Below are 23,024 nucleotides of genomic sequence, written 5' to 3'. Positions count from 1 at the left end.
ACGTGAAGTTTTGCTCCTGGCACTCATCGTCTCGGAGCCATTGGGGCTGCTCTGCCTTCAGTGAGTCAGTAATCCCAGCGCGAGGCTTAATCCATCACACAAACAAGCATTTCTACAGCCAGGCAAGGGAACAGCCAAAGGTTTCTGTAAGGAATTTGTTACCAAATCCCTGGTAGGCGAAACCTCTCTGACTACCTGCAGCTGCCCTTCCACCACGACGGCTCCTCCTTGGCCCGACGCAGGATGGGACAACGCATTAAACCTGTACAAACCCACCAGAATTCAGGCAGAGATCATCAAAAGTGTTTTAATGATTAAACTATGTCAAACATTAACAATGTAGGTATATTCAGATGAGCCAAGGGTTTATTTCTAGCACATTTCGACAGCCTATTTTGAACTTTATAGCTGCTGTACTGAGCTATGTAAAGACTCTGCAAACCAGTACCTAGAAATGAAGACACACGCACAGGCTTTGATAATGTAAACATAACAGACACCGTCTCCTTCAAAACACGGAATGAAAACCCACAAGGCTAGTAGGAGAACTTATTAATTCCCTAAGAGATGTGCAAAAATTTTTAAAAAGATTTAATTAAAAAAAAAAGAAAACAAACATGTTTAAACTGGCATTTATATAAATATCAAAAACCCAAATAGTTCAACTTGAGCAATGACCAGCAGAATGTCTTGCACAATTCGATTTTTCAGAGCTTAATGAATAAAATATTCATAAGCCAAACTCCACCACGGCAGATACCAGAATACCAGCAACAGATACTGGCTTGGCAACTGACTCCTCGTATGTGCAAGGCAAGGTTTTACAAGAAGGAGTAACTTTAACAAGCACTCAAACCAAATCCTCAGGTAACAAGCCAAAACATTACCAGTGATACACACAACTCGCGTTACAGAAACAGACATTTCCAGCACATATCATTAACATTTAAAAAACATTAGGTATGACTTAGACTGTTTAATTTTGCTTGTTTGGGAAAAAAAACCCCCAGGTTTGTGTTAGGCACATTTTAAAAATGAACATATGGTACGTGAAGAACAGTACAGATACCAACTTAAATACAGACAATTCCATCAGAAAAGCATCTTTCTGTCTTCATTTTTAAATACATTTTCGGACATGTCACAGACTTGAACAGTAGGTCCTAAAATGTGGATATGGCTATGGTAATAACACTTGAAATTCTGCCAGTTTCCATATTAAAAACCACTCTTCACTTAGCATTTAAGAATTCTCAGAAATAAGAAAAAAAAAAAAGAAAAAAAAAAGAGAAAAGAAAAGATGGGTCCACCCTGTATATACTCTAAACCTTAAAGACAATACTTAAGTCTTACTGGACTGTGTAAGCGCCAATTAATTTTACATTAGTGACATACTTCAAATAAAAAAATAAGATCTATTAAAAAGGTAAAATAACTTTTCCATCTGGTTCGTGACCGTTTAGTCAGTTAAAGCCAAATATACAAAACTAAATGTGCCATTTCCAATTTCACTGCATCGCGTAAGAGATACCTAACATCGTGTATCACATACAGAACAGTAAAATAATCAATGGATTCTTTTAAATGACTTTTTAATAAAAAGTCAGCCAACTGAAAAGTTGAATCATACCCTAATTTTTAAACCAGTAATAAGCTTTGGGCCCTGCTTTTTAATTTAAGGCATGTGTGTTTATCTACTGAAACCAGCATCGTACAAATTTCCTCTACAATCACATGCATGAACTACAGTAAAAAAAATGGAGGTTTAGATTACAGTGTTTTCAAATTGTGAATCATAATTCAGCACCTATCATATATCGGCTAGTAAGGCAACAGCAGTGTCGGATACTACGATAATACTCCCTTCCACAGTCTATAGCGGGGTCAGTGACAGCCCAGAATTATTTTTAAACTTTAACCTACTTTTATGTTCTGTATACAGTTTCTAGGGTGTTTGCACTGGTTAAGTCCTACATAAGTCACACTATTCTAGGCAGGAATAGTTACAGTAGCTGTTAGAGTATTAGTGCACAACTCTTATTGTGCTTACAATCAGATGATTTTGTTGTTGGGGTTATCAAAACGGTTTTTCAGTTTGGTCTTCAATCCTTCCTTTGTTTCCTTTGTTTCACATTGTTCTCAAGGGAAGAAAAGCTGTTTGTGTACCCGTTCGCAGTGGCCGTGGAGCCGTTCTGATACTCTTTCCTCCTCGAGGATGCCTTCTTGTTGTAAGTCTAGAATATAAGGGAAGACACACGGTTTTGCTTAACTAGATATAAATAACCGCTTCCTCACAGTAACTCGAGAAACTCAAAAGTAAATTTGCATCCATCACTTTTACAGACCTCGTGCTGGTGGCAGAGTCTAACAAGCTCCACCGTTTTTTTGCGTATGAGGATATAATATGCCTTTCATTCACCACAGCAAGAGAATTAGTTCACGGGCAAAGACAAAGACTTGGTAGTGTGCCGGTAGCATCGGTAGTGTTACGTTAACAGTTAATTAGAAACACGGGAAGTGATTTTTTGAGCAGACTACGGCAGAAGAATATACTCAAAATGACAAGTGAGGAAGCAGGTTTGATGCACTGCAGGTGACCGTCTCGAACAAAACCAAAAGAAGAAGTGGGTAACCAAGAACAGTGAGGGAAGGTCAGAGACAAATGTGAGATGAATTTGCACTGGCCAACGAGGGAAATGAAAACTAAGAGGATCAGGGAGGCTCGCGACACCAAAAAAAATCAGACAGTGAAAAAATATACACATTAGTCTTTGTCAAAAGGGCTCGGTTGCCTGACAAGGGTACGTTTCCCAAAATATGCGTGTGTGAAAGAAAGTTAAACATTTAAAAGCTAAAATATGAGTCAAATTGATGAAGAAAGTGAAGTAATCTTTGGAATATACTATCACGTTTAATTAGCATGTTCATATCCAGCAAGCGACACGAACCACGGGACTGATTTTAAGAAGTACCGGAAGATCAGACAGGGAAGCCTGCTATGTTGCCCTCCATGAACCACTCTTACCAGACCCAAAATGATCAAGTTTTTCAAGAAACATTTAAAATATATAATGGAGTTTGCATGTTTGGGGGCAGTAGGCTGTGTTGGTTTGATTTTCTGGAGATGGGTCCATCTTCGCATACATCCTGATTATGAACTACTCAGAACAACACATACCAAGCCTGGATCTGTTCAGGCATGACATCAATTTTGTAGAAACACAACTCAAAACGCTGATTTTTCCATTCGGAAATACAAACAAATGCCTGCAAAGGTGAGCCAACACCAGATTTCTGTATGGGAAGTTTCCCTGGATATAGAACAAGCATTTCCCCTTAAAAAGCAATAACAAACAATTCCTTCGGGTGCTTCACAGCTTCACAGGCCGATGGTTTATTTCAGGCTGGAAAGCTGTTTCTTACATAAAGCTCTTCCTCTCCCTTATCTGCAGTTAAAACTGCATTAGTGATACGCCTTCTTGTGCCACCCTGCTTACTGAAATTACTAATCGTTCTGAATTACGGACACAAAGCATCAGAAGATTCGAAATTGGAGGGCAGACCAGCAAGTATAGTACTTTAAGAACGTACGCACGTTACTGGAAGACAGCAAAAGGATATTTCAAGCATATCTTTCTGTAAACAGCTTTCCAATGAGGTACAGCCAGCAGAAGGCTACAAAGAGTCGATGAATATTACTTTTACCTGAATATAGAAATTTGTGAAGAGGATAATCAAAGAAATCATATAAGAAATCTGGAAATACAGCCACCCCTGAGGAAATGCACATGGCCAAACAACACCACAGCTGGTCTGGAAGATTGTCAGGACAAACTGAGTCTGGGGAGAGAAAGAAAGAGACAAATGGAGCACATTAATGCAAGGAGGGAAAAAAGCCATTATTGACCAAAATCTCAGTAGTTATTTCCAAAACAAGTCAAAAATACCCTATGCATTTGACAAGTTTATCTTCTCTGTCTTACTAACAGCATAAACCGGAGTTAGCATGCATTCATTCGGGTTGTGGCATTCTGTTGTTTAGGTGTTGTTATTTGATTAGTATTGTTCCATTTTAGCGTGCTAGAGTAACTTATGTAGGCTTGATTCGTAAATACAGTAAGGAACAAAGACCACCTTCTCCCCAGTGAGAGCTCATTGGGGTTTGGCTCTACCATCCCAACAGAGTAGATCTGTATCTCACTGCAAAAGATTTGGGGCCACTGGGTCTACACGCAGATCCTGTGATCCTCTCCCAGATGGGGACTGCCTGACATTTGGCTCCAGTGTAAGGTTTTTTTGGGGTAAAGGCTGCAGGGAAGCCGGGGAGACAGGGAGGAGGACCGGGGCTTAATTATCTTCAATTACTTCTTCTGGAAAAAACAGAGTTTGGGCTTAAGTGCTGCAGAGGGCCTTAGGCAAAATTCATCCTTACATGAAGGCTACCAGATTAGGGAATGTTTATTTAAAAAGGGAAAGACTGTTGTGTTCTGCTCTGCTATTTTGCTGCCCTAACAGCTATGCGTGCAGAGCAGGCAGGGATGGGAAAAGCAGCTGTGACAATAGCCAGGGGAGCAGCCGAAACACCGAGACACTTGCACCCCGTAGTACTCAAACAACCAGGACGAAGAACAGAGCCTAAATCTGGAAGGAAAAAAAACCACCCAAACCACAAAGTAACCTCCCCCCCAAAAAACCCCAATGATTCCCACTGCTACGATACTTAGCCTTCCTTCAGGAAGGAAGAGTGCTAAAAAAATAAGAGATTTTGAGAATCAACAGTCTGAATTGCTGGCAGCAAATGTTATTAATCATCACCAGCAAATGTTATTAAATATATCCACAGCTCTGAAGGAGTGCTAAGGGGGGTGGGGGGAAGATAACAAAAAAGTCTATCTCTAGGCTTCAGTTTCCCCACCTACAAACTGGGGAAGGCAGAAAATCCGTGCACATTTCCTTGTGGCACCCTGACATGTTATACACATTAAATCATAGAATCATAGAATGTGCTGGGTTGGAAGGGACCTTTAAAGGTCACCTAGTCCAACCCCCCTGCAGTAAGCAGGGACATCTTTCACTAGGTCAGATTAAAACCTGGTTCTCGTGCAGTATCACTACAGCATGTGCCACATTGCTTAATTTTGTTGCTCTTTTCACCTCCAGTACACAGCGTTCTGGCTTCATCGCTGTACACACAGGAAACAATACAAATGGGATGCAAGGAGTCCAACACAGAATTACAAGAGAAAAAAAATATGCCCATTTAAAGTGCAGAAGGAGACCAGAAATATTGAACAGTTTTTAATAAACCATTTGCAACTGCATGCAAAAGTGAGACAGAAAAGCCATTGTCCTGCAGGACTAGAATGAAGGGCCTTGTTAGCTGTGGACTGGGTTGCACTTGGTTTCTGGTCTGTCATCTGAACATCGGCCTGAGCAACCGAGTACAGAGAAGAATGCGTTAGCTCAAGCAGGCTTGGGAGACAAGCTTCTCCCTCCTCCCTGACTAGTGAGTCCAAGAAGACCCAGTGCTGCGACTCCCAAATACATCTGGCCACAAAACACGGGGAGGTAGAGAGAGATCCCACTGATCTCAGCACCGATCGGTGTACACCATCAGCCCCCAGCTCCCCATCGCCCCGAAAACAGAGCAAACGGAGGCGCGGGAGCTGGATTTCTAAGGTGATTTAGGCACTAGCCTTCACTCTCCCTTCTTTTACCCCCACCAAAATTTTCTAACTCAGTAAAGACAAGAGGACCCCATCGCCAACAGAAGAGCCTGCTGAAGCGCTGAAGAGCTGATCACTCACCAGCTGCCCCTGAGTGATGTACTTCTTCCACCACAGATAAGGACGCATCGCTGGAACAGCAGACAGTCCGTAGTAGGAGTACATGAGGACGTGGATAAAGCTGTTCAGTGTGGCACCAAAGTAAGCTAAAAAAAGGGCAAAGGAAGAAGAAAATACACTGCATTACCAGGAACATGCCGTTTCATGGAATCTACAAAAACAACAAGTTCAAAATGTTACTATTTAAAATATGATTTTTCTTAGAAGAAAGGCAGAAGATTTTACCCCTACCCCCTGATTTTTTTCCTGCTCACCCACCAGAGTGGCTGAGCTGCTGTGCAGCTGTGCAGTTTATACCAGCATTCTGGTTTTGTTTCCTCGATTTATTCTTTTTCACATCTACATTCCGGCTCCTCAAGGGAACTGAGGGAGCTGATAGAAAGGAGGCACATAAACATGCCCAGCAGTCGATAGCTTCACCCATCTAATTTTAAGCTTATTTCAATTCCTTCCAGGCAGGAGCCTATTTTGTCATTTATAACCAAAAGCAACAGATATCTTCAGAAACTGCAAGTTAGCTGTTTTATTTGTCCTTGTTTACAGCACCTTTAGTCACTAAAGAAACTTTTAGCTTAACACCAAACTGCATAGTACTGTGATGACCAAGCAGAACATAAAGCTTGGAAAGGAAGAAGAGAAAACACATTACTAGAAATAGCACAAAAGTATTTTCAAGACCACACAAACACAAGCTAGAGTCCAAGTATCTGCACTTTTGACTGCTGTATAAACAGGGATTGACTTCCCCGGAGGAGAATGTGGTTCCAGATGCACACTTTTTAGAAGTTCAGCATTACTCACTGTTGTGCTGACAACACGAAACAAATATATGAGTTTCTATGTTGTTTGGCTCAGAAGGCAGACTCCTGAGCAACCCAGCCTCTCGGTCTGCGCTGCCAGTGGTTCACATCCACTGGATCTGAGAAGGTTTCTCTTGGATGAGTGTTCCACAAAGCCAGTATCTATAAGGTGGACATCTGAACCACAGCTAAGCCACGCTAATGCAGTTAGGAAATTAGATGCCGGCTAACAGCAGTGAAATTAAAGCATCAAAGCAAGACAGCCAGAGGTTAGCAGGATTTAGACAAGAGAGATGCGGAAATCTTTCACTTAAGATGTATTCTGTCAAGTTCATCAGTGCTCAGGGGACAAGATTTTAATTGAAATAATTTGTTATAGCTACTGGTATAATGAGATTAGATTAAGAAAGTAACATCTCAAGTGAACTTGACAGATACAAGGACAAGAGTCACTGTTAGCCCTCTTGCAGCTGAAGCAAGCTTCTGGTCCTGACTTGGAAAAGAGTATTGTTTCGTTAGAGGGCCTGCAACCACCACAAAAATGAGAAAACAAGGTTCCTCAGACCTGGACTAGTGAAGCTGATAAATGTCACACTGCCAGGCAAATTCTGCAAACTACATCAGCATGCCTTTTCTAGAGGCTCTGCAGGCAGCCTAATACGCACAACTATCTGCAATAGTTGCAGTTCAGCTTACTGTGGGACACAACAAATCCTGCCGCCGAAGGTACCAGAGACGTTTGGTTTAACCAAAAGAAAACCAAAACAAGGCCCTTGTCACAAGCGTTCCCCACCGTAACCCAGTACTTACAGTGACCACAAGGCACCCAGTTCATAACAAACCACCAAATGTTCAGCATCGTTGCATGGTGGTAGACGTGCAGAACAGTGATCTGATGATTATTTTTCCGCAAAATGAAAAAGAAGGTATCCATGAACTCAATGAGTTTGGAGAAATAGTACCACCAGAGGACACGTATGATCTAGAAAGGAGGAAACAAGTTTCAGAAGCATTGCACGTTGTGGGGGCTTTCAACCCTTTCACTAGCTACGTAATTAAAATCCAGATTCTGTCCTGCACTACTTGGGTTGAAGACACTGCTGAGATCTTCTCTAATGCTTCAGCCTCAGGTGTCTCCGTAGGAGATCAAGGCACGAACCCACAGCTACAGCTGAAAACAGGATGACAAAGACTGTTTTATGAGGCTCTTGCTGTGCACCTGGGGTGTCCTGGGAGAAACAAGAAAATATCTGACCAGAGCTGGTCCTGCAGTGCTCTCTGGAAAAGAGATGTCTGAACAGTGACCAGAAGAAATCATCACCACGCCTCAGAAAGAGAAGGGGAGTCACCACACACACTGGTTGGACACTGAAGACCAAGTCCTTGTTTTTTGACATGGGAACACTTGAAAATTTACAGATAATCACTCACCATAATACCAACCACGAATATATCGTAGATTGACTATTATGTTTGACAATGCCTTGTCTGTTGTATTGTAAAAGGAGGAAAAAAGCATATAGTTTTGAACAAAATCCACATAATCAATACCATTCTGCTCTCCTCTTACATACACGCAGACAACTTGAAACATTATTAGCCGTTAAGTCTTGATTACGTTACCTTCATATCAGCTTCTCCTCCACTGTGCGTATCCTGACAGAAGAAATTGTATCCTCCTTCCCATACTCCCGTCACCAGCTGAGAAGATCAAAGAACAAGGTGTCATTTGGGGAGACGGCAGCACCCTGTGGCACATGCCAACCTCGGCGATGGCTCTGCTGAGACAGCTGGTCTCCAGGGATTCACGGGCACCCGAATCTGGCATGAGGTTCAATTCAAGCTCCAAGCAGGGACTGAATCATAGCGGAGGGAGAACTAACAAATTCTTCCAATTGGGGTGTATCAGGATAAAAACAGGAGGGAGCACCTTATCCCCACTTATCCCACACAGCCTGTGCATTTTCCACAGTCATATTGCAGACAGGTTCTTAAGAAATGTCTTTCCGTCTTGGCTGATGACCTCATTGTTGGAGAAAGTGAACGACCAAAGTAAAATAAATATATTTTTCTTCTGATTATTTTTGGAAAGAAAAAATTATATTTTTCAAGAAATTTTATACACAGAGATATGACTACAATTTTTTCAACCATGTAACAGAGCAAATCTTCAGCTTTGTTATCCTTAACAGCTAGCAACTGATGTTTTACCACATTGTGATTTTTTCAAGACCTTTTTAAATAATTCACTCCTCCTGAGTACATTACATCCTTCCCAGTACAAGTGACTTCCTCTGCAGGATATGCTGTTGCCTGCCTGACTTCCTGGCATAACAAATAACACCTCCAACACGACGGAATTACCCTTAAGAGTAACAACCAGCTATTAGTCACGAGAGGATGATGGGGGGGGGGCTGGCTGAAACCTGTGGAGAAGCAAGAGGCAAGCTGGATGTCCACATCCCACCCTTTCACGGGTGGGAGATGGAGGGGCAGGTTGAGGGTGGGATGGGAGGAGGGAGCGGGTGCAAGGACAGGAGCAAGGCCCTCTTCAATATCCCCACAGGAGGGATCACTGCATGTTGTTTATAAAGATGTTTTTCCTCTTGGGAATAGCATGAGGAGAGGAGTAACAAATTTAGACAATTCCCAAGTGAAACAAAGAATTGTTAGGTACCCCAAAAAAACATTTTAAAGGCAGAAACAGATACCGTGCACAAGAAAGTTCATAGAATCATAGGGTTGGAAGGGACCTCTGGAGATCATCTAGTCCAACCCCCCTGCCAGAGCAGGGTCACCTACAGCAGGTTGCACAGGAACGTGTCCAGGTGGGTTTGGAATGTCCCCAGAGTTGGAGACTCCACCACCTCTCTGGGCAGCCTGTGCCAGGGCTCTGCCACCCTCAAAGGAAAGAAGTTGCTCCTCATGTTTAGGTGGAACTTCCTATGCTCAAGTTTGTGCCCATTACCTCTTGTCCTGTCCCCGGGCACCACTGAAAAGAGCCTGGTCCCATCCTCCTGACAGCCACCCTTTAAGTATTTATAAGTGTTGATAAGATCCCCCCTCAGCCATCTTTCTTCCAGACTGAAGAGACTCAAATCCCTCAGACTTTCTTCATAAGAGAGGTGTTCCAGTCCCCAATCATCTTGGTAGCTCTCTGCTGCACCCTCTCCAGCAGTCCCCTGTCCTTCTTGAACCGGGGAGCCCAGAACTGGATACAGTAAAAGTTGTCCGGTTTTGGCCTTATCTATGCTCGTGCAGGATGAAAAAAAAAAAAAAGCTTTGCAAAGCCATGGTGGAAAGCTCTTTGGACCATAAGTCATTTTAAATGATTGCTTGATTAAAAGACTACAATAACTGGTACGATTAAATGCTGCTCAGAACTGTGAACAGGAAGCTAGTTCTAAAAGGTGCAACGAAGATTATCACTTAAATGATCTACCTTTTCCTAATGTTATTTCTTTCATGCCTCATTTTCCTCCTAAATTAGCTTTTAAAACAGCTAGTCAGCCTAGGTCATTATTTTTGACCTTCTGAGATAGAATTATTGCTACTATTTTGGGGGGGGGGAAGACATGTAGTTATATCACAACATATAGACCTGGAATTATCTTGTGTATTAGAGATAAATCAAACTGCCCTCAGGGCACGGAGGGAAAGCCTGCACGGCTTGGCGAGCGCTCGCCAGTCCCTCAGACAGAAGACCACATTGTGCTGCCATCGTTTTGTCGTTAAGAGCTTACAGATGTTTTCAGGCAGTTCTCAAAGTTCAAGGAAGCATTAGGAATTTGAGGGATAATCACAATGTTTATATTGTGATTAATCCAAATAGCATCCATCACTAAGGCTGTGGTCCATAAACTTCTCCCAAGTAAAGGCTGGCGTAACGAAACCCCCCAAAGAGCCTTCCCTGCAAGAGATACAGGTTCACTACCTAAAGCGTAACACAACCAAAGGTGTCTGGATGGGTCCCACCTCTCTGAAGGGCAAAGGCATCCGCGTGGCTATAGGGAGCTTCAGCTAAACCCGAGTACTCCCTTCTTTCTTGAAGAGCACATAATAATATGCTAGGAGCTGTAATACTCGCACAGCCACAGGGGTTTAAAAAAAGCAAAGCAACACTTGTAGGAAGTGTTAACATATTTTATTGCATAAATAGTTAGTGTAGTTACAAAAATAAAAAATGCATAAAAATAAAAAAATAAACAAAAAGAAAAAAGCCTCCCTTTCCAGGAGGAACCAAATGGTGAAAAGCTGCTGTCGCTGCCCACGAACTGCTGCTGCTGCCCACAAACCTTGCTTGGTGCGACACACAACACGCACCTTTCCCAAGTTAGCCAGATGCTCTCAGACTACACCAGCACAATACTTTCCAGCTCTGGAGAGGCTTCAGAAACAAAACCCTGGTCCCAAGGCTCTGATCAGCAGGGACCAGGCGCACAGCAGCGGGGACATGCCACCTAGAAAGCAATAAACGGAGGTGTCATGAATTGCCATCTCGCGCATTTAAGTCAATGCTCATGCCTGTTGTGGTCCGCTTCCAGGATGGCCAGAGTTTCTAACCCCTCATTACGGCAGGTCTCGACTCGCCCGGCGCTCCTCATCCTCCCAGCGATGGGCTGGTGGGTACTCAGCCACCCCAGCCTTGGGACAACCTCTCCCTGCCCACCGCCCCCGGGAAGTCCTTCATCTTCAGGTTGGCAGGAGCCCAGGCTGGCTAATGGCTAATCTTCTCTCAAGAAATGAGCCTGTCTCCAAAAGGCTGACTATAATAATTTTCACCAGAGTACGCAATTTTTAAATGACACAAAGAGAGACAGCTCCTTCGTAAGCCAATTAAAATGGTACTCAAAGTCAATGTTAAGTCCTTCAGCTCCGGGGAAAACCCTGCGGCTCAAAGTTGCCTTTGCGTCAAGCAACTCTTAACTTCCATCCCCTGCACTGAAACTTTCTTTTCTTATGTCACTTTCATTTTGTAATTCTTTGAAATGCCGTAGCATGCGCTTCTTTTATAAACTCTGCTACCAAAATAAACCAGCACGCTAACACCAGTCTGACTGGGCTGTAGGAGAGGTGTTTACGGGGAGGATTTGGGTTTCTCATTGATAAAACCAAAGTCTGAGACTTGCTGGAGAGGGGCAGATAAGGGACGCAGCTGTCAAGGAGCGAGGGGTTTACGCGCTTCGAAACAGAGACAGATCAGAGTGAAAAGAAGCAGAGGTTCACTTGTCTGATCAAAGAAAGCAAATGCCTGCAGAGATACGAAATTTCATCTTTACATGAATGCAGTCACCTCAGGAGAGCGATAAGGGCTTCGGGCCTGTAGACAAAGCAAGGGGAGAGGACAGAGCAGCCTGTCAGCGAGCTGCCACCCGCTGTGGCACCTCCCCACCGAGTCCCCTCCTTCCCCAAACAAGGCATGGCTCTTGGGATGCTTCTCCTGCAGCATACACACCACCTCCCTTATCTGGAATATCTGAGACTTCCCTAAGGCCAATTCAGTAGGGAATGAATTTTTCAGATGAAGAAAAAAGACAGTAAAGAGATCACTTAAAAGTGAGCCTTCATCACTGACTTCATTTCTCAAATATAAGTCTGCGTGGTCCAGATCGCTTGGCTAGTTTTGCTAACAAACACCCCCAAAATAAAATAGGTCTGCGTGCCGTATAGCTGGGTACCTGGCGCTCTCCCTGCTTTGCCAAATTACCCAGCTGAGACCGGAGCAGAGTGGCACGGGCCCCATCACAGCGTCGCACGACAACTTGACTCGTGATGCCAGCACCGAGCAGTGGCACCAAGCCCGAGAAGCAGGGAGAAGCCACCCCTTGCTGCCCCTGCCCAAGACAGGAGTGCTATTTCCCCTCAAAGTCCAAACACTGTAGATTTATAGAGGATCACAGAATGGTTTAGGTTGGCAAGGACCTTAAAGATCATCTAGTTCCAACCCCCCCTGCCATGGGCAGGGACACCTCCCACTAGACCAGGCTGCTCAAAGCCCCATCCAGCCTGGCCTTGAACACTTCCAGGGATAAACAGGAGCAAAGCCTTGCTGTTTGCCCCTAATGAGCATCCTCTCTTCCTGAAGTATGGGAGTGACAGGTCAGCCTGGAGAAACCTCTCCCGCTCCCCTAGGTCTGCCTTGCCTTTTATATTGTTTGTGACAAGCACAGTCCGCTACTCTCTTCTGCAAGTACCAGAACCCAGTGCAGTCATTAAATGCCCCAATAAATAATTTACAGTAAGTACACAGAGAAACTACTATCTTAGGAATTCCAAATAAGAGGTGTAAGATATCTAGCAATTTTAAAATCAATTATGTATTACATCAGTAGACCAAATGGTGCAAGTACACAATAATTAGAATTATACAAATCCTACAATGCAAAATTTTTTTCCCCGCGTTATTGCATACAAACATTCAGATGTAAAGGTCAGAAAACCAAGCAGGTCACCTGTCTCATCCTAGCTGGGAGGATGCCTCACTTAAACATCTTGTTTTGGTCATTTAAGTACTATTTAAACTGAGCTGTGGTGCTATGAATCATGACCTGAACCACCACAGCTATTACACGGGAAAAACTCCAAAGCAGGGTTTCAGGTGTATTGTACACAAGCTATTAAAGCAGCTTATTTTTAGACAGTTACTAAACAAGCTTGTAAGTGACGATGTTTTATGACTTTCCTCAAACTAGGACTGAGAAAAAGTTCAATCCAGCTGAAACCCAAAGTGACAACAAGGACGAAAACAGGGAGTTACATCTCTTTTTTGAAGGCTGCTGTGCAGCATTTTATCTGAAAAGCGAGTACGTGTACTATGAAGTGCTACTGATGTATGGCTAATCCTTCAAAGCCAAATTTCCACAGCTGACATGGATCCGAGCCTGCTTTTTAGCACTACAGCTAGAGGAGGACGTACCTGGAGGTGCGGGAAGCTGATTTTTCCCCCCGTCCCTTCGTCTCTCTCTCCCTGCAAACATGGAGCAGCAGGGCGTCATGTCAGCCCAGCTCTCTGCCTGGCAGCATTTTTATGGGATTTTTGCTGCATTTTTTATGGGATTTTTGGAGCATTTTATGGGATTTTTGCAGCGTTGTTGCTGCAGCATCGCTTGCCCTCACGTCTAGCTTGTAAGTGCTGTCAAACACATTGCGTCGCAGCTATCGTGAGTTTAAGAGTCTTCATAACGCTGTAGCTTCGTGTATTCCCATTTATAAAGAGAAGGTATATTTACAGCAGTACCAATGAACACTTCCACACAGGTAACTCAACATTAACAGCAATATTCACTTTGATGTAAAGTGTTTCACTATATAGGAAGGAGGAGCTCTAATATTCACTGTATTTTAGTTGTCTCATTCCTTCACAACATAGAAGTTATTCAGCTGGTTACAAGTATGAGGACTTCTTCAGGATACAGTAAATAGTCCTTTCTTGGTAACCACTTCATTTTTAGCAAGAAAAAGACACTTATAAGACCAACAGTTCAGATCTTTTCTGTTGTTTAAATATATCAGCAGGTTTTGTAACATGGCAGAATGTTCCCATAATTTTCTTTTGGAAACTATGAATATTATTCCAAGTATTCAAGGAAAAAAGACTGCTATCCTGAGAGTTTTATTCCACACATAGTACAACTGAAGAAAAGTCTGCACTTGTAAACCCTCAGTAACATAACTGCAGGTTAAAACAATAGATTATTATATAATTATAAATAATTTCTGCATAAAATAATGCAGATGTTGCACATGAAGTCCACAGCAACACTACTTTTAGATAAATTAAACAGATCAACACACAAATTTTTCTGGATTATAACATCCTGACAGGGAGGTTAGAAATGTAAGCACATCAAGAATACACGTTGTTCCAAGTATGTACTGAAACCAAAACTGCTCCCCCCAAAAAATTAAGCGTCGAAGTTCTTAATAAACCAACTCATTTTTGACTGGACAATTCACTACACAAGAGAAATAACTTTAAATTTAAATCACTTCCTATCTAAACACTCACCTTGTAAAACACTATAGAATTAACTACAAAATTAAAGGAAATTTATGGCTTGCATAGACTTCTAAGCAAATGCCAAAAAAAAAAGAAAAGAAAAGAGATTAATAGTTGTAGCTCTAGCTTGTAATCACAAGTTGAAAATTATATCTCTCTTTACTGAAAGGAGAAACACTTTTTAAAAGTAAGCCAGACTATTCTGTACATTAAAGCCACACACTTCATCATTTTCTGACCACACTCTTATTTACACTTCCGCAGTCCTTCATTTTAACTTCAAGAAAAAAACCATAGAATTCTGAGTAAAAGCAGCTAAAGTACTCTCTGGGAAGCGGAAAACTTTGTACTGCCTAAATCTTTGTTTTGTTAGGAAAGAAAATAAGTCCACAGAAAAGTCCAATACAGTTTGAAATATATTTGTATGATCAGATCTTAACTTCCAAGAAACAGATGAATCACAGCAGCGTTGATTCAATTGTTTCAGCAAGAGGACATAAGAGAAGCTATTGCAAGCTTACAGAAACAGATGTGAAGAGTGAGTGCATGATTAAACACATTTAAATAAAACATGTTTTGCACTCCAAAATCAAGCCGTACAATCTTTGTACAATCCACCAGCAGAATCACATTGAGCGTGACTTCTAGGCAAGGCGGAGTCACCGGAGGAGTAACAAGGTTCACACTGAAAGATCAGGTCTTCCCTTGCCCTGATCGAGGGAAGAGCGTTTGAAGCATCCCTAACCAAGGTCAGCACAGGCGTTTAAGGCAAGGTTTCGCTCGTACCATCCTTAGAGGTAACATGACAACTATGGTTTTCTCCCCTGAAAAGCGACATTGAAGAAACGGCTGCAGCATTTCTGCAGATGTTTCCCCAGGTCTGGGAGGGACTCTCCTCAGAGACCATTTTCAACATAAGCCAGTATGATTAAAAGAGATACTGCAAAATAACCCCAACCCATCCCCTCTTCTCCTACCTCATAGAACATATAGAGAGAAAGCAGCGTAAGTCCAAGGTTGTAGACCACTAGAATACCCCTGCACGAGAACGGCTGCTTGTTCTGCATGTACTTTGGTCCTAGCCATACGATTAGCAAGTACAAGACTGAGAAGATAAAGGTAGGTGTATAGTTCTCCAGAAGAAGCCATCCTTTTACTCTGGGATCTGAAACAAACAAAAACATACAAACACTTAGATTTTTGTAAGGGGAAGAGTTCAATGCATCCAGAAAAAGCGGTACCCAAAATGCTTCTAGTGCCAGAATACCGGAGAAAGACGAAGGAAGAACAGCAAGCCCTTCTATTAAAGGCCACACTGCTAATTACAAACAACCTTTGCAAAACCCAAGGTTTTAGTTATACAGTCGTTAAAGAGAGCAGAAATAATTCTCTTCCTAAGGCAAAAATATTCTTAAATCATTATGGCCATATTTTTTTAATACTTACTACCATTCAGAATCATCATCTATCTTGAATACCACATATGAGCTTAAATTATAAAGAAAATCTTTAACGACCCTCTCCCCCTTATTGTCTCAAACCAACCTTTCCGGATAGTACACACCGTAAAATCTTTAACGACCCTCTCCCCCTTATTGTCTCAAACCAACCTTTCCGGATAGTACACACCGTATCTCCTCATGCAGACAGCAAAGCTAAGAGCGAAGCAGATACCACTGTGCTTATCGGTGGATGATCCTGGTAATTATTTCCTAATCAATAGTCACCCAATTAGGCTTACATATGTGCTACTCAAAAGGATTGAATTTTGGAGTCCTCGTATGGGCAATGAGACACAGAGTGGTCAGGTCAGTCTGACTAACCAGTCCGGTTCGCAACACGTCAAAAAACACATAAACCACCCCGAATGAGAGGATTTCAGGGGAACAGTTGGGACAAGTGCACGATCCTTCTGAACCACAACTGTGTTGTCCATCCCCAGCAACAGCACGGTACTTCACCTGGACTATTGCTGGCATTCACAGCCCTGACTTAATTTCAAAGGAGCCATATGTGGATCCTGAGTGTAAGAAATGAGGCCTTAAAACGTAGGTTGGGAAGCAGTTAAGAAAGCTGGGGAATTGTTTGGATTTGCCACCTATATGCTTCATTATTTTTGAGACACGTCAAATACAGACCATATGCCAGCACATGTAATATGTTGTATCAGAACATCCAGGCTCATTTAAATGGGCTTAGTACCAAGAGCCGGGCAACAAGGGCACTGAGCTCCTAAAAGCCAACAGAAAGCACACTTTGAAGTATCAGCAGCTTCTTCCACCTCCTGCGGACTTTGTCTTGCAAGGACGCAGCACCACCAGTGGAGTTTCACCGGGACAAAAAAAAAAGAGGTAGAAAAGACGCTACAGAAGCCACCAGAGGAAGAAAGCGCATGCCACCGAGCAGCATTGCTACGCACGCTCCATGTGGGATGCTGACCAAGAGCTGGCAATGTGCGCTTGCTGCCCAGAAAGCCAACTGCATCCTGGTCCGCATCAAAAGAACTGTGGCCAGCAGATCCAGAGAGGTGATTCTGCCCCTCTGCTCTGCTCTGGTGAGACCCCACCTGGAGTACTGTGTCCAGCTCTGGAGCCCTCAGCACAAGAAGGACATGGACCTGTTGGAGCAGATCCAGAGGAGAGCCACAAAGATGATCAAAAGGCTGGAGCACCTCTGCTAAGAGGACAGGCTGAGAGAGTTGGGGTTGTTCAGCCTGGAGAAGGCTCTGAGGAGACCTTATAGCAGCCTTACAGTACCTAAAGGGGGCCTACAGGAAGGATGGGGAGGGACTCTTTATCAGGAAGTGGAGCAATAGGACAAGGGGTAACAGTTTTAAACTGAAAGAGGGAAGATTTAGATTAGATATTAGGAAGAAATTCTTTACTGTGAGGGTGGTGAGACACTGGAACAGGTTGCCCAGAGAAGCTGTGGATGCCTCATCCCTGGAAGTGTTCAAGGCCAGGCTGGATGGGGCTTTGAGCAGCCTGGTCTAGCGGGAGGTGTCCCTGCCCATGGCAGGGGGCTGGAACGAGATGATCTTTAAGGTCCCTTCAAACCCAAACCATTCTATGATTTAATCCCCCCTGGTCAGGATCAGGTGGAACAGGGCCATCCCTACCCTAGCTGGAAGTCCTCACCAGGAGGCCACCGCCTGTCCCAGTCCCACTGCCTCTCCCTTCCTCACGCTGACCAGGATTGCTGTTCTCCACCTGTAGACTTTTTCCCAGTGAAAAACCTACCAAAACCATTGTTTCTTCAAAAAGAATGGTTTCAAAGAAGCAATGGTTCCCAAAAACTACAAATATTTCAGTGAAAAATTCCTTAGCAGCTCTAGTTATAAGGGCAAGAGTATTTTTATGAAATCAAATGCAAATTTTAAAAAGATATTTTAAAATAAAAGCTATTAAAAAAAAAAGCAGCAAAGATCTGAGTGAGATAAGTTGTTCACTAAGACTAGCAACACGAGGTTAACTGATGGCAAGAAGAATAGCACGTATGACTGTCAGAGCTGAAAAATTAGCATCTCTTCAGGTCAGAAGATCAGAAGCATTGAACAGACTTTTTTGTTTATTGCCAAATCGTATATGGTGGTATTTTGCAGATACTAAAGAAAGTAGACACCTGTCAACGTCAGGATGTTAGAAGGAAGCTGTTTCTTATGCTCTAGTATCGGTACTTTAATATCAGTTTTATTTATGTATTTAACTTTTTACAAATCTTACCTCTGGGTCCAAGCCAAACATCAAGGTAGCTATTGATTGTTTTATCCAGAAGTTCCATTCTACAGCCTACTGAAATGGAAAGAAGAGGAGAAAGTTAGTTATTTAGCTCACGAAAATAGTTTAGTGATCTGAATACATCTGTTAGGGTTAACGAAGAAAATATTAATATGCAAAAATTGCAGCAGACATACTGGAAATTACCAGCATATATAAAGTACGTAAAGCTTATTCTAGTCTCAGAGAGCCACTGGTATAAGAGCAGGATTTCCCACTGAAGTATTTAATCATAGATCTAGATACACAGAAGCTTAAAATAATGAGTTCAGGTTAACCTGAGGTTCTTCTAATTCTGCATTTTGTAAGTGCAAACAGAGGACGTCATCTTGCAAGATCCCTCTGCAAGGAGGCGGAGGAGGAAGAGGAAGACTGGACCTTGAGAAAGCCATCAACATTGAAATTCTCAAAGAAATACTACGAAGCTCTTTTAACAAACAGCTGGCAACACTAGCTGGGGAGGAGGAGGGAGGGACAAAAAAGCGAAAACTGGCTCTGCTGTCACTTTCGCAGGTAGGTGACTGATTACAGCTCTGATTAAAAGCCCATAAACCCAAGAGATCAACAGCCACCAAATGACAGAGAGGGCTGCAGACACAAGAGAGGAAACACTGACGTTTGTGGCATGAGTATCTCCAGCTCCGGAAACTGCTTACTGGTAAGACAGGGGACCAGATAAAACTCATCCAACCTCAGTAGAGCGATTCAAATATCTGTCAGCTCCGCACACGGCCAGTATCTATCTATTGGTAGCACCTGGTATATACACTGCGGTACGTAAGTCGCCGTACCTCCCTAAGGTTGAAGCAGGAAAGAAGTAGCAACACTTTGCATGAGCAGGGACAACCGTACACGAAGCTGTTCTCAAGAGAAGAGGAAGTCATTTTCTTCTTGATTAAGAAAATAACAACCAACCGACCAACCAAAAAAAAAAAAAAATCCTTCCAGTTTCCTCTTTTCTATCCAAAACTGCACTGAACTTTCACTAAAATAATTATATCCATTTTTAATAGCATAGTTTTTACTTCTTGGTGTTACTCCTCTCCCCCGAAGCACTAATGTTAACAGCCATTTTTAGTTATGGGGAAATAATGTAAGCAACACATAAGCTGTCAACATACCCACACCACAAACCCGAACAATCACACAAGTTTACATATAGTTGCTAACAACAAAAAAGTTCATCTCTGTTTTTTTCAGTGGTAGCTAAAGAAACATCTCTCTTCCACCTGTGAAAACCCTCCCTTGAGGGGATTTCTGATTTACGCAAGTAACACGAATAGTGGGACCTCTGGTTTTAGTCAGCTGGGACTGACACCTCCATTTCTTTCGAGTCCACCAAGAAAAGCCAAGCAGGATACAAGCGATGTCCTCTCCCTGGTCCAAAGCGGGACCGGGAGCTGCCTGGCCCCTGCAGGGGCTTCGACTTCCCATGGGACCAAGAAAATACAACGGGCTTGGATACGTGCATTTCCATGTTGAGGGCTTCTATAGAAGTCCATATCTCTTCCACCCTGGGGCTCCAGGCCAGAGACTGATGCCCTCCCCGAGGATTCCTGGCTGCATCCCCAACCCATCGTTTCCCGCAGGGCTCTCGGGGACACGGGCAGAAGACGGCTTTACCCTCCGCCTGCATCAAGCCTTTGTACCGCTTTGAACTACACAAAGGCACAGAAACTTCCCTGGAATCTGGTCACTAGGCACAAAAAAAAAAGAGCTTGTCTAAAATAACTAGGAGTGTTAAAAGTCTTTCGCAGTCCTGATTCATACGGGTTTTATTTTCCGACTGAAGAAGCCCAGCCCAATAAGTACACACTTCACAAGAAGGTGCGTTTTGGGGATTAAGTCACCCCACCAGCTATGACACATAAAACCGTTGAGTGCTCGCGTGAACAGCCACAGCACTGGCACGCTGGTGTCCTAGGAATAAGGAAATCTAACAGAGAAGCCTATGCCGTGCTACCAGAACCATCAACATCAATCAGGAAGACTGTGAGAAACGAGTAGATAATTTCCAAGGAGAAGAAAGAAAGTTATCCGGAGCAAGCTCTTCTTTTTTTTTTTAATCTGTCAGCTATTAAATATTTCCAGGAAAAGCACTCCCCAGTGGATAATTCATTTTGTTGCTTGAAATCCCCACTTACTCAATTTGTCTGTCGCTCCTTTGATCCAGCACCGATTGATTTAGTTACGCAGCACTGCATCATCCAACAACCCAGCATCTGCGCCTGACCTCGACTCCCCTTTTTGCAGAGGAAGGCTTCAGATGGGAGAGTTTGTTTCAAAAACAAAGGTTTGTATACAAAAAAATCTACCAAAAAAGCTCAATTCATAACTGACTTGCTATATACTGCTGTTTGCTGGACACTGAAAATGCAGATATGTAAATGAAACAACTAAGAAAGTAGAAACAAACTTTGCTACAGCAAAGACAGCAAGAAATGAAACGCCATGTTCAACCCTTCCATAAAACTGGAAGAAAAACCTCATTCCCCAGGAGGAGGAGGCTTTCTGCAGAGGTCTCAGCTCTTTTGGGTTGCTACCCCAAAGCAGCTTTTTGTGCCAGTGTTATCAGACAGCAGATTGTAAAAGGCACAGCGAAGGAAGAACTACTCCCGGTGTCGATTTCCAGAATCGTCAGAAAAAGAAATTGTTTCAAAAGGAACTCATTTGTGTAACAGAAAAACAGAGGGAAACAATCTGCTTTTGTTCCAGAGGGGGTCATGTGAAAACGCATCAAGTCCCCTGCCAACAGCCACACAACATTAAATACTGCTTCAACGGCAGCAACTACAAGGGTTCTTTTTTAATTTGAATAGTTTCCCAATTCAGAGGAACATCGACTCCCAGAAAAATTAAACCAGTGGCCATTTGAAACACTGCAATGGGCATGTTTCCTAATACTGAAAGTAAGCAAATTCTGCAGCTGACCACATACACGAGCAGAGCACTAGCAACGCTCCTTTACCTAGAAGATATCCCACAGCAAGGCACACTATTCATGGAATCATAGAATGGTTTGGGTTGGAAGGGACCTTTAAAGGTCATCTAGTGCAACCCCCCTGCAGTGAGCAGGGACACCTTCAACTAGATCAGGTTGCTCAGAGCCCCGTCCAACCTGACCTTCAATGTTTCCAGGGATGGGGCATCTCCCACCTCTCCGGGCAAGCTCTTCCAGTGTTTCACCACTCTCACTATAAAACATTTCTTCCTTATATCTTGTCTAAATCTACCCTCTTTTAGTTTAAAACCATTGCCCCTTGTCTTTTTACAACAGGCCCTGCTAAAATGTTTGTTTCCATCTTTCCTGTATGCCCCCTTTTAATCTTGGCCCTTGGAAGGCCACAATAAGGTCTCCTCCAGGCTGAACAACCCCAGCTCTCTCAGCCTGTCTTTGTAGGAGAGGTGCTCCAGCCCTCTGATCATTTTTGGACCTCTTCTGGACCCACTCCATCAGGTCCATGTCTTTCCTGTGCTGAGGGCTCCAGAGCTGGACACAGTACTCCAGGTGGGGTCTCACCAGAGCAGAGTAGAGGGGCAGAATCACCTCTCTGGATCTGCTGGCCACGCTTCTTTTGATGCAGCCCAGGATGCAGTTGGCCTTCTGGGCTATGAGCACACATCGTTGGCTCATGTCCAGCTTTTCATCCACCAGTACCCCCAAGTCCTTCTCAGCAGGGCTGCTCTCAGTGCCTTCACCCCCCAGCTTGTATTGAGATCAGGGGTTGCCCCAACCCAGGAGGGTCCGACTGACCCAGGACCCTGCACCTGGCCTTCTTGAACCTCATAAGGTTGACAGAGGCCCACTTCTTGACCCTGTCCAGGTCCCTCTGGATGGCATCCCATCCCTCAGGCGTGTCAACCACGCCACTCAGCTTGGTGTCTTCCACAAATTTGCTGAGGGTGCACTCAATCCCACTGTCTTTATCACTGATTTTAATGTTGTTTTTTAAGTTTCTTCTTGGAGTAACTTCAGGTTCCAGGCACAAGGATAAGGTAAGAAAATATAAAGATTTGCCCCCTGTCCCATGCCACCCTTTTTAAGCAAACCAAACAGCAGCAACAAAACATATCGGGCTGAAAGCTCAAAGCACTGGGAGCCTACTCCCTCACTGCAGGATCCCCCAGCTTGAGAACTCCCTGAAACAACAGATCCCAGTTTTCACATTTGAGTCGCTGAACTTGAGTTCCAAAAAAATCCCCAAAATAGGCATCTAAATAATCGTGCTGGCTTCTGAGAGCAACACGCTGTCAGGCCTGGCTGCTCAGCCTTCTTGGAAAACAGCCACTTTGCCCATTCTTAAATTAGGACTTCAAAGCCTAATTTTAGGCACTCGATTTTGGAAATCTTGAATTGTGTTTTCTCGTTAAAGTGATGTTTCCCAGTCCCTGCCACTGCAGAGGTGACTCCTCTTTTCCCCCCTCCAGAAGTACAAACTACCCCTCCTCCAAAAACACAGCGATCACGCTGTGCTTGCTTTCGTAAATGTCCTGGAATTGAAAATGTTCAGCTGCTGAGAACTGGAAGACGGCACCAATAATCAAAGCTGTCAACCATTTTCTGTCCATTTTCCAAAGCTGCCCAGTTTCTCCTTTCTATTCC

At 43.4% G+C, this 23,024-nt stretch overlaps 1 protein-coding gene across 2 annotated transcripts in view; it reads right to left on the bottom strand.

Moving 5' to 3' along the window:
* Positions 1–293: 293 nt before the first annotated feature.
* The window catches only part of ELOVL5 (ELOVL fatty acid elongase 5), a 40,994-nt gene continuing 18,263 nt past the window's right edge, over positions 294–23,024 (bottom strand). The window contains exons 2-8 of one of the 2 annotated variants that reach the window (XM_063330310.1): positions 18,368–18,436; positions 15,623–15,810; positions 8,270–8,347; positions 7,457–7,628; positions 5,808–5,932; positions 3,706–3,840; positions 294–2,234 (exon numbers count right to left, since the gene is read on the bottom strand). In XM_063330310.1, coding sequence (XP_063186380.1) covers positions 2,103–2,234; positions 3,706–3,840; positions 5,808–5,932; positions 7,457–7,628; positions 8,270–8,347; positions 15,623–15,810; positions 18,368–18,425 — 888 coding nt within the window. In that variant the 5' untranslated portion in view covers positions 18,426–18,436 and the 3' untranslated portion in view covers positions 294–2,102. The remainder of the gene's footprint in view (positions 2,235–3,705; positions 3,841–5,807; positions 5,933–7,456; positions 7,629–8,269; positions 8,348–15,622; positions 15,811–18,367; positions 18,437–23,024) is intronic. The other variant, XM_063330311.1, reaches the window with a different exon arrangement.

This window comes from Chroicocephalus ridibundus, chromosome 3 (genome assembly GCF_963924245.1).
Source record: "Chroicocephalus ridibundus chromosome 3, bChrRid1.1, whole genome shotgun sequence".
NCBI classification, from domain to species: Eukaryota; Metazoa; Chordata; class Aves; order Charadriiformes; family Laridae; genus Chroicocephalus; species Chroicocephalus ridibundus.
Note: the sequence above shows the minus strand (reverse complement) of the source record. Positions and strands in the feature narration are given on the sequence as shown.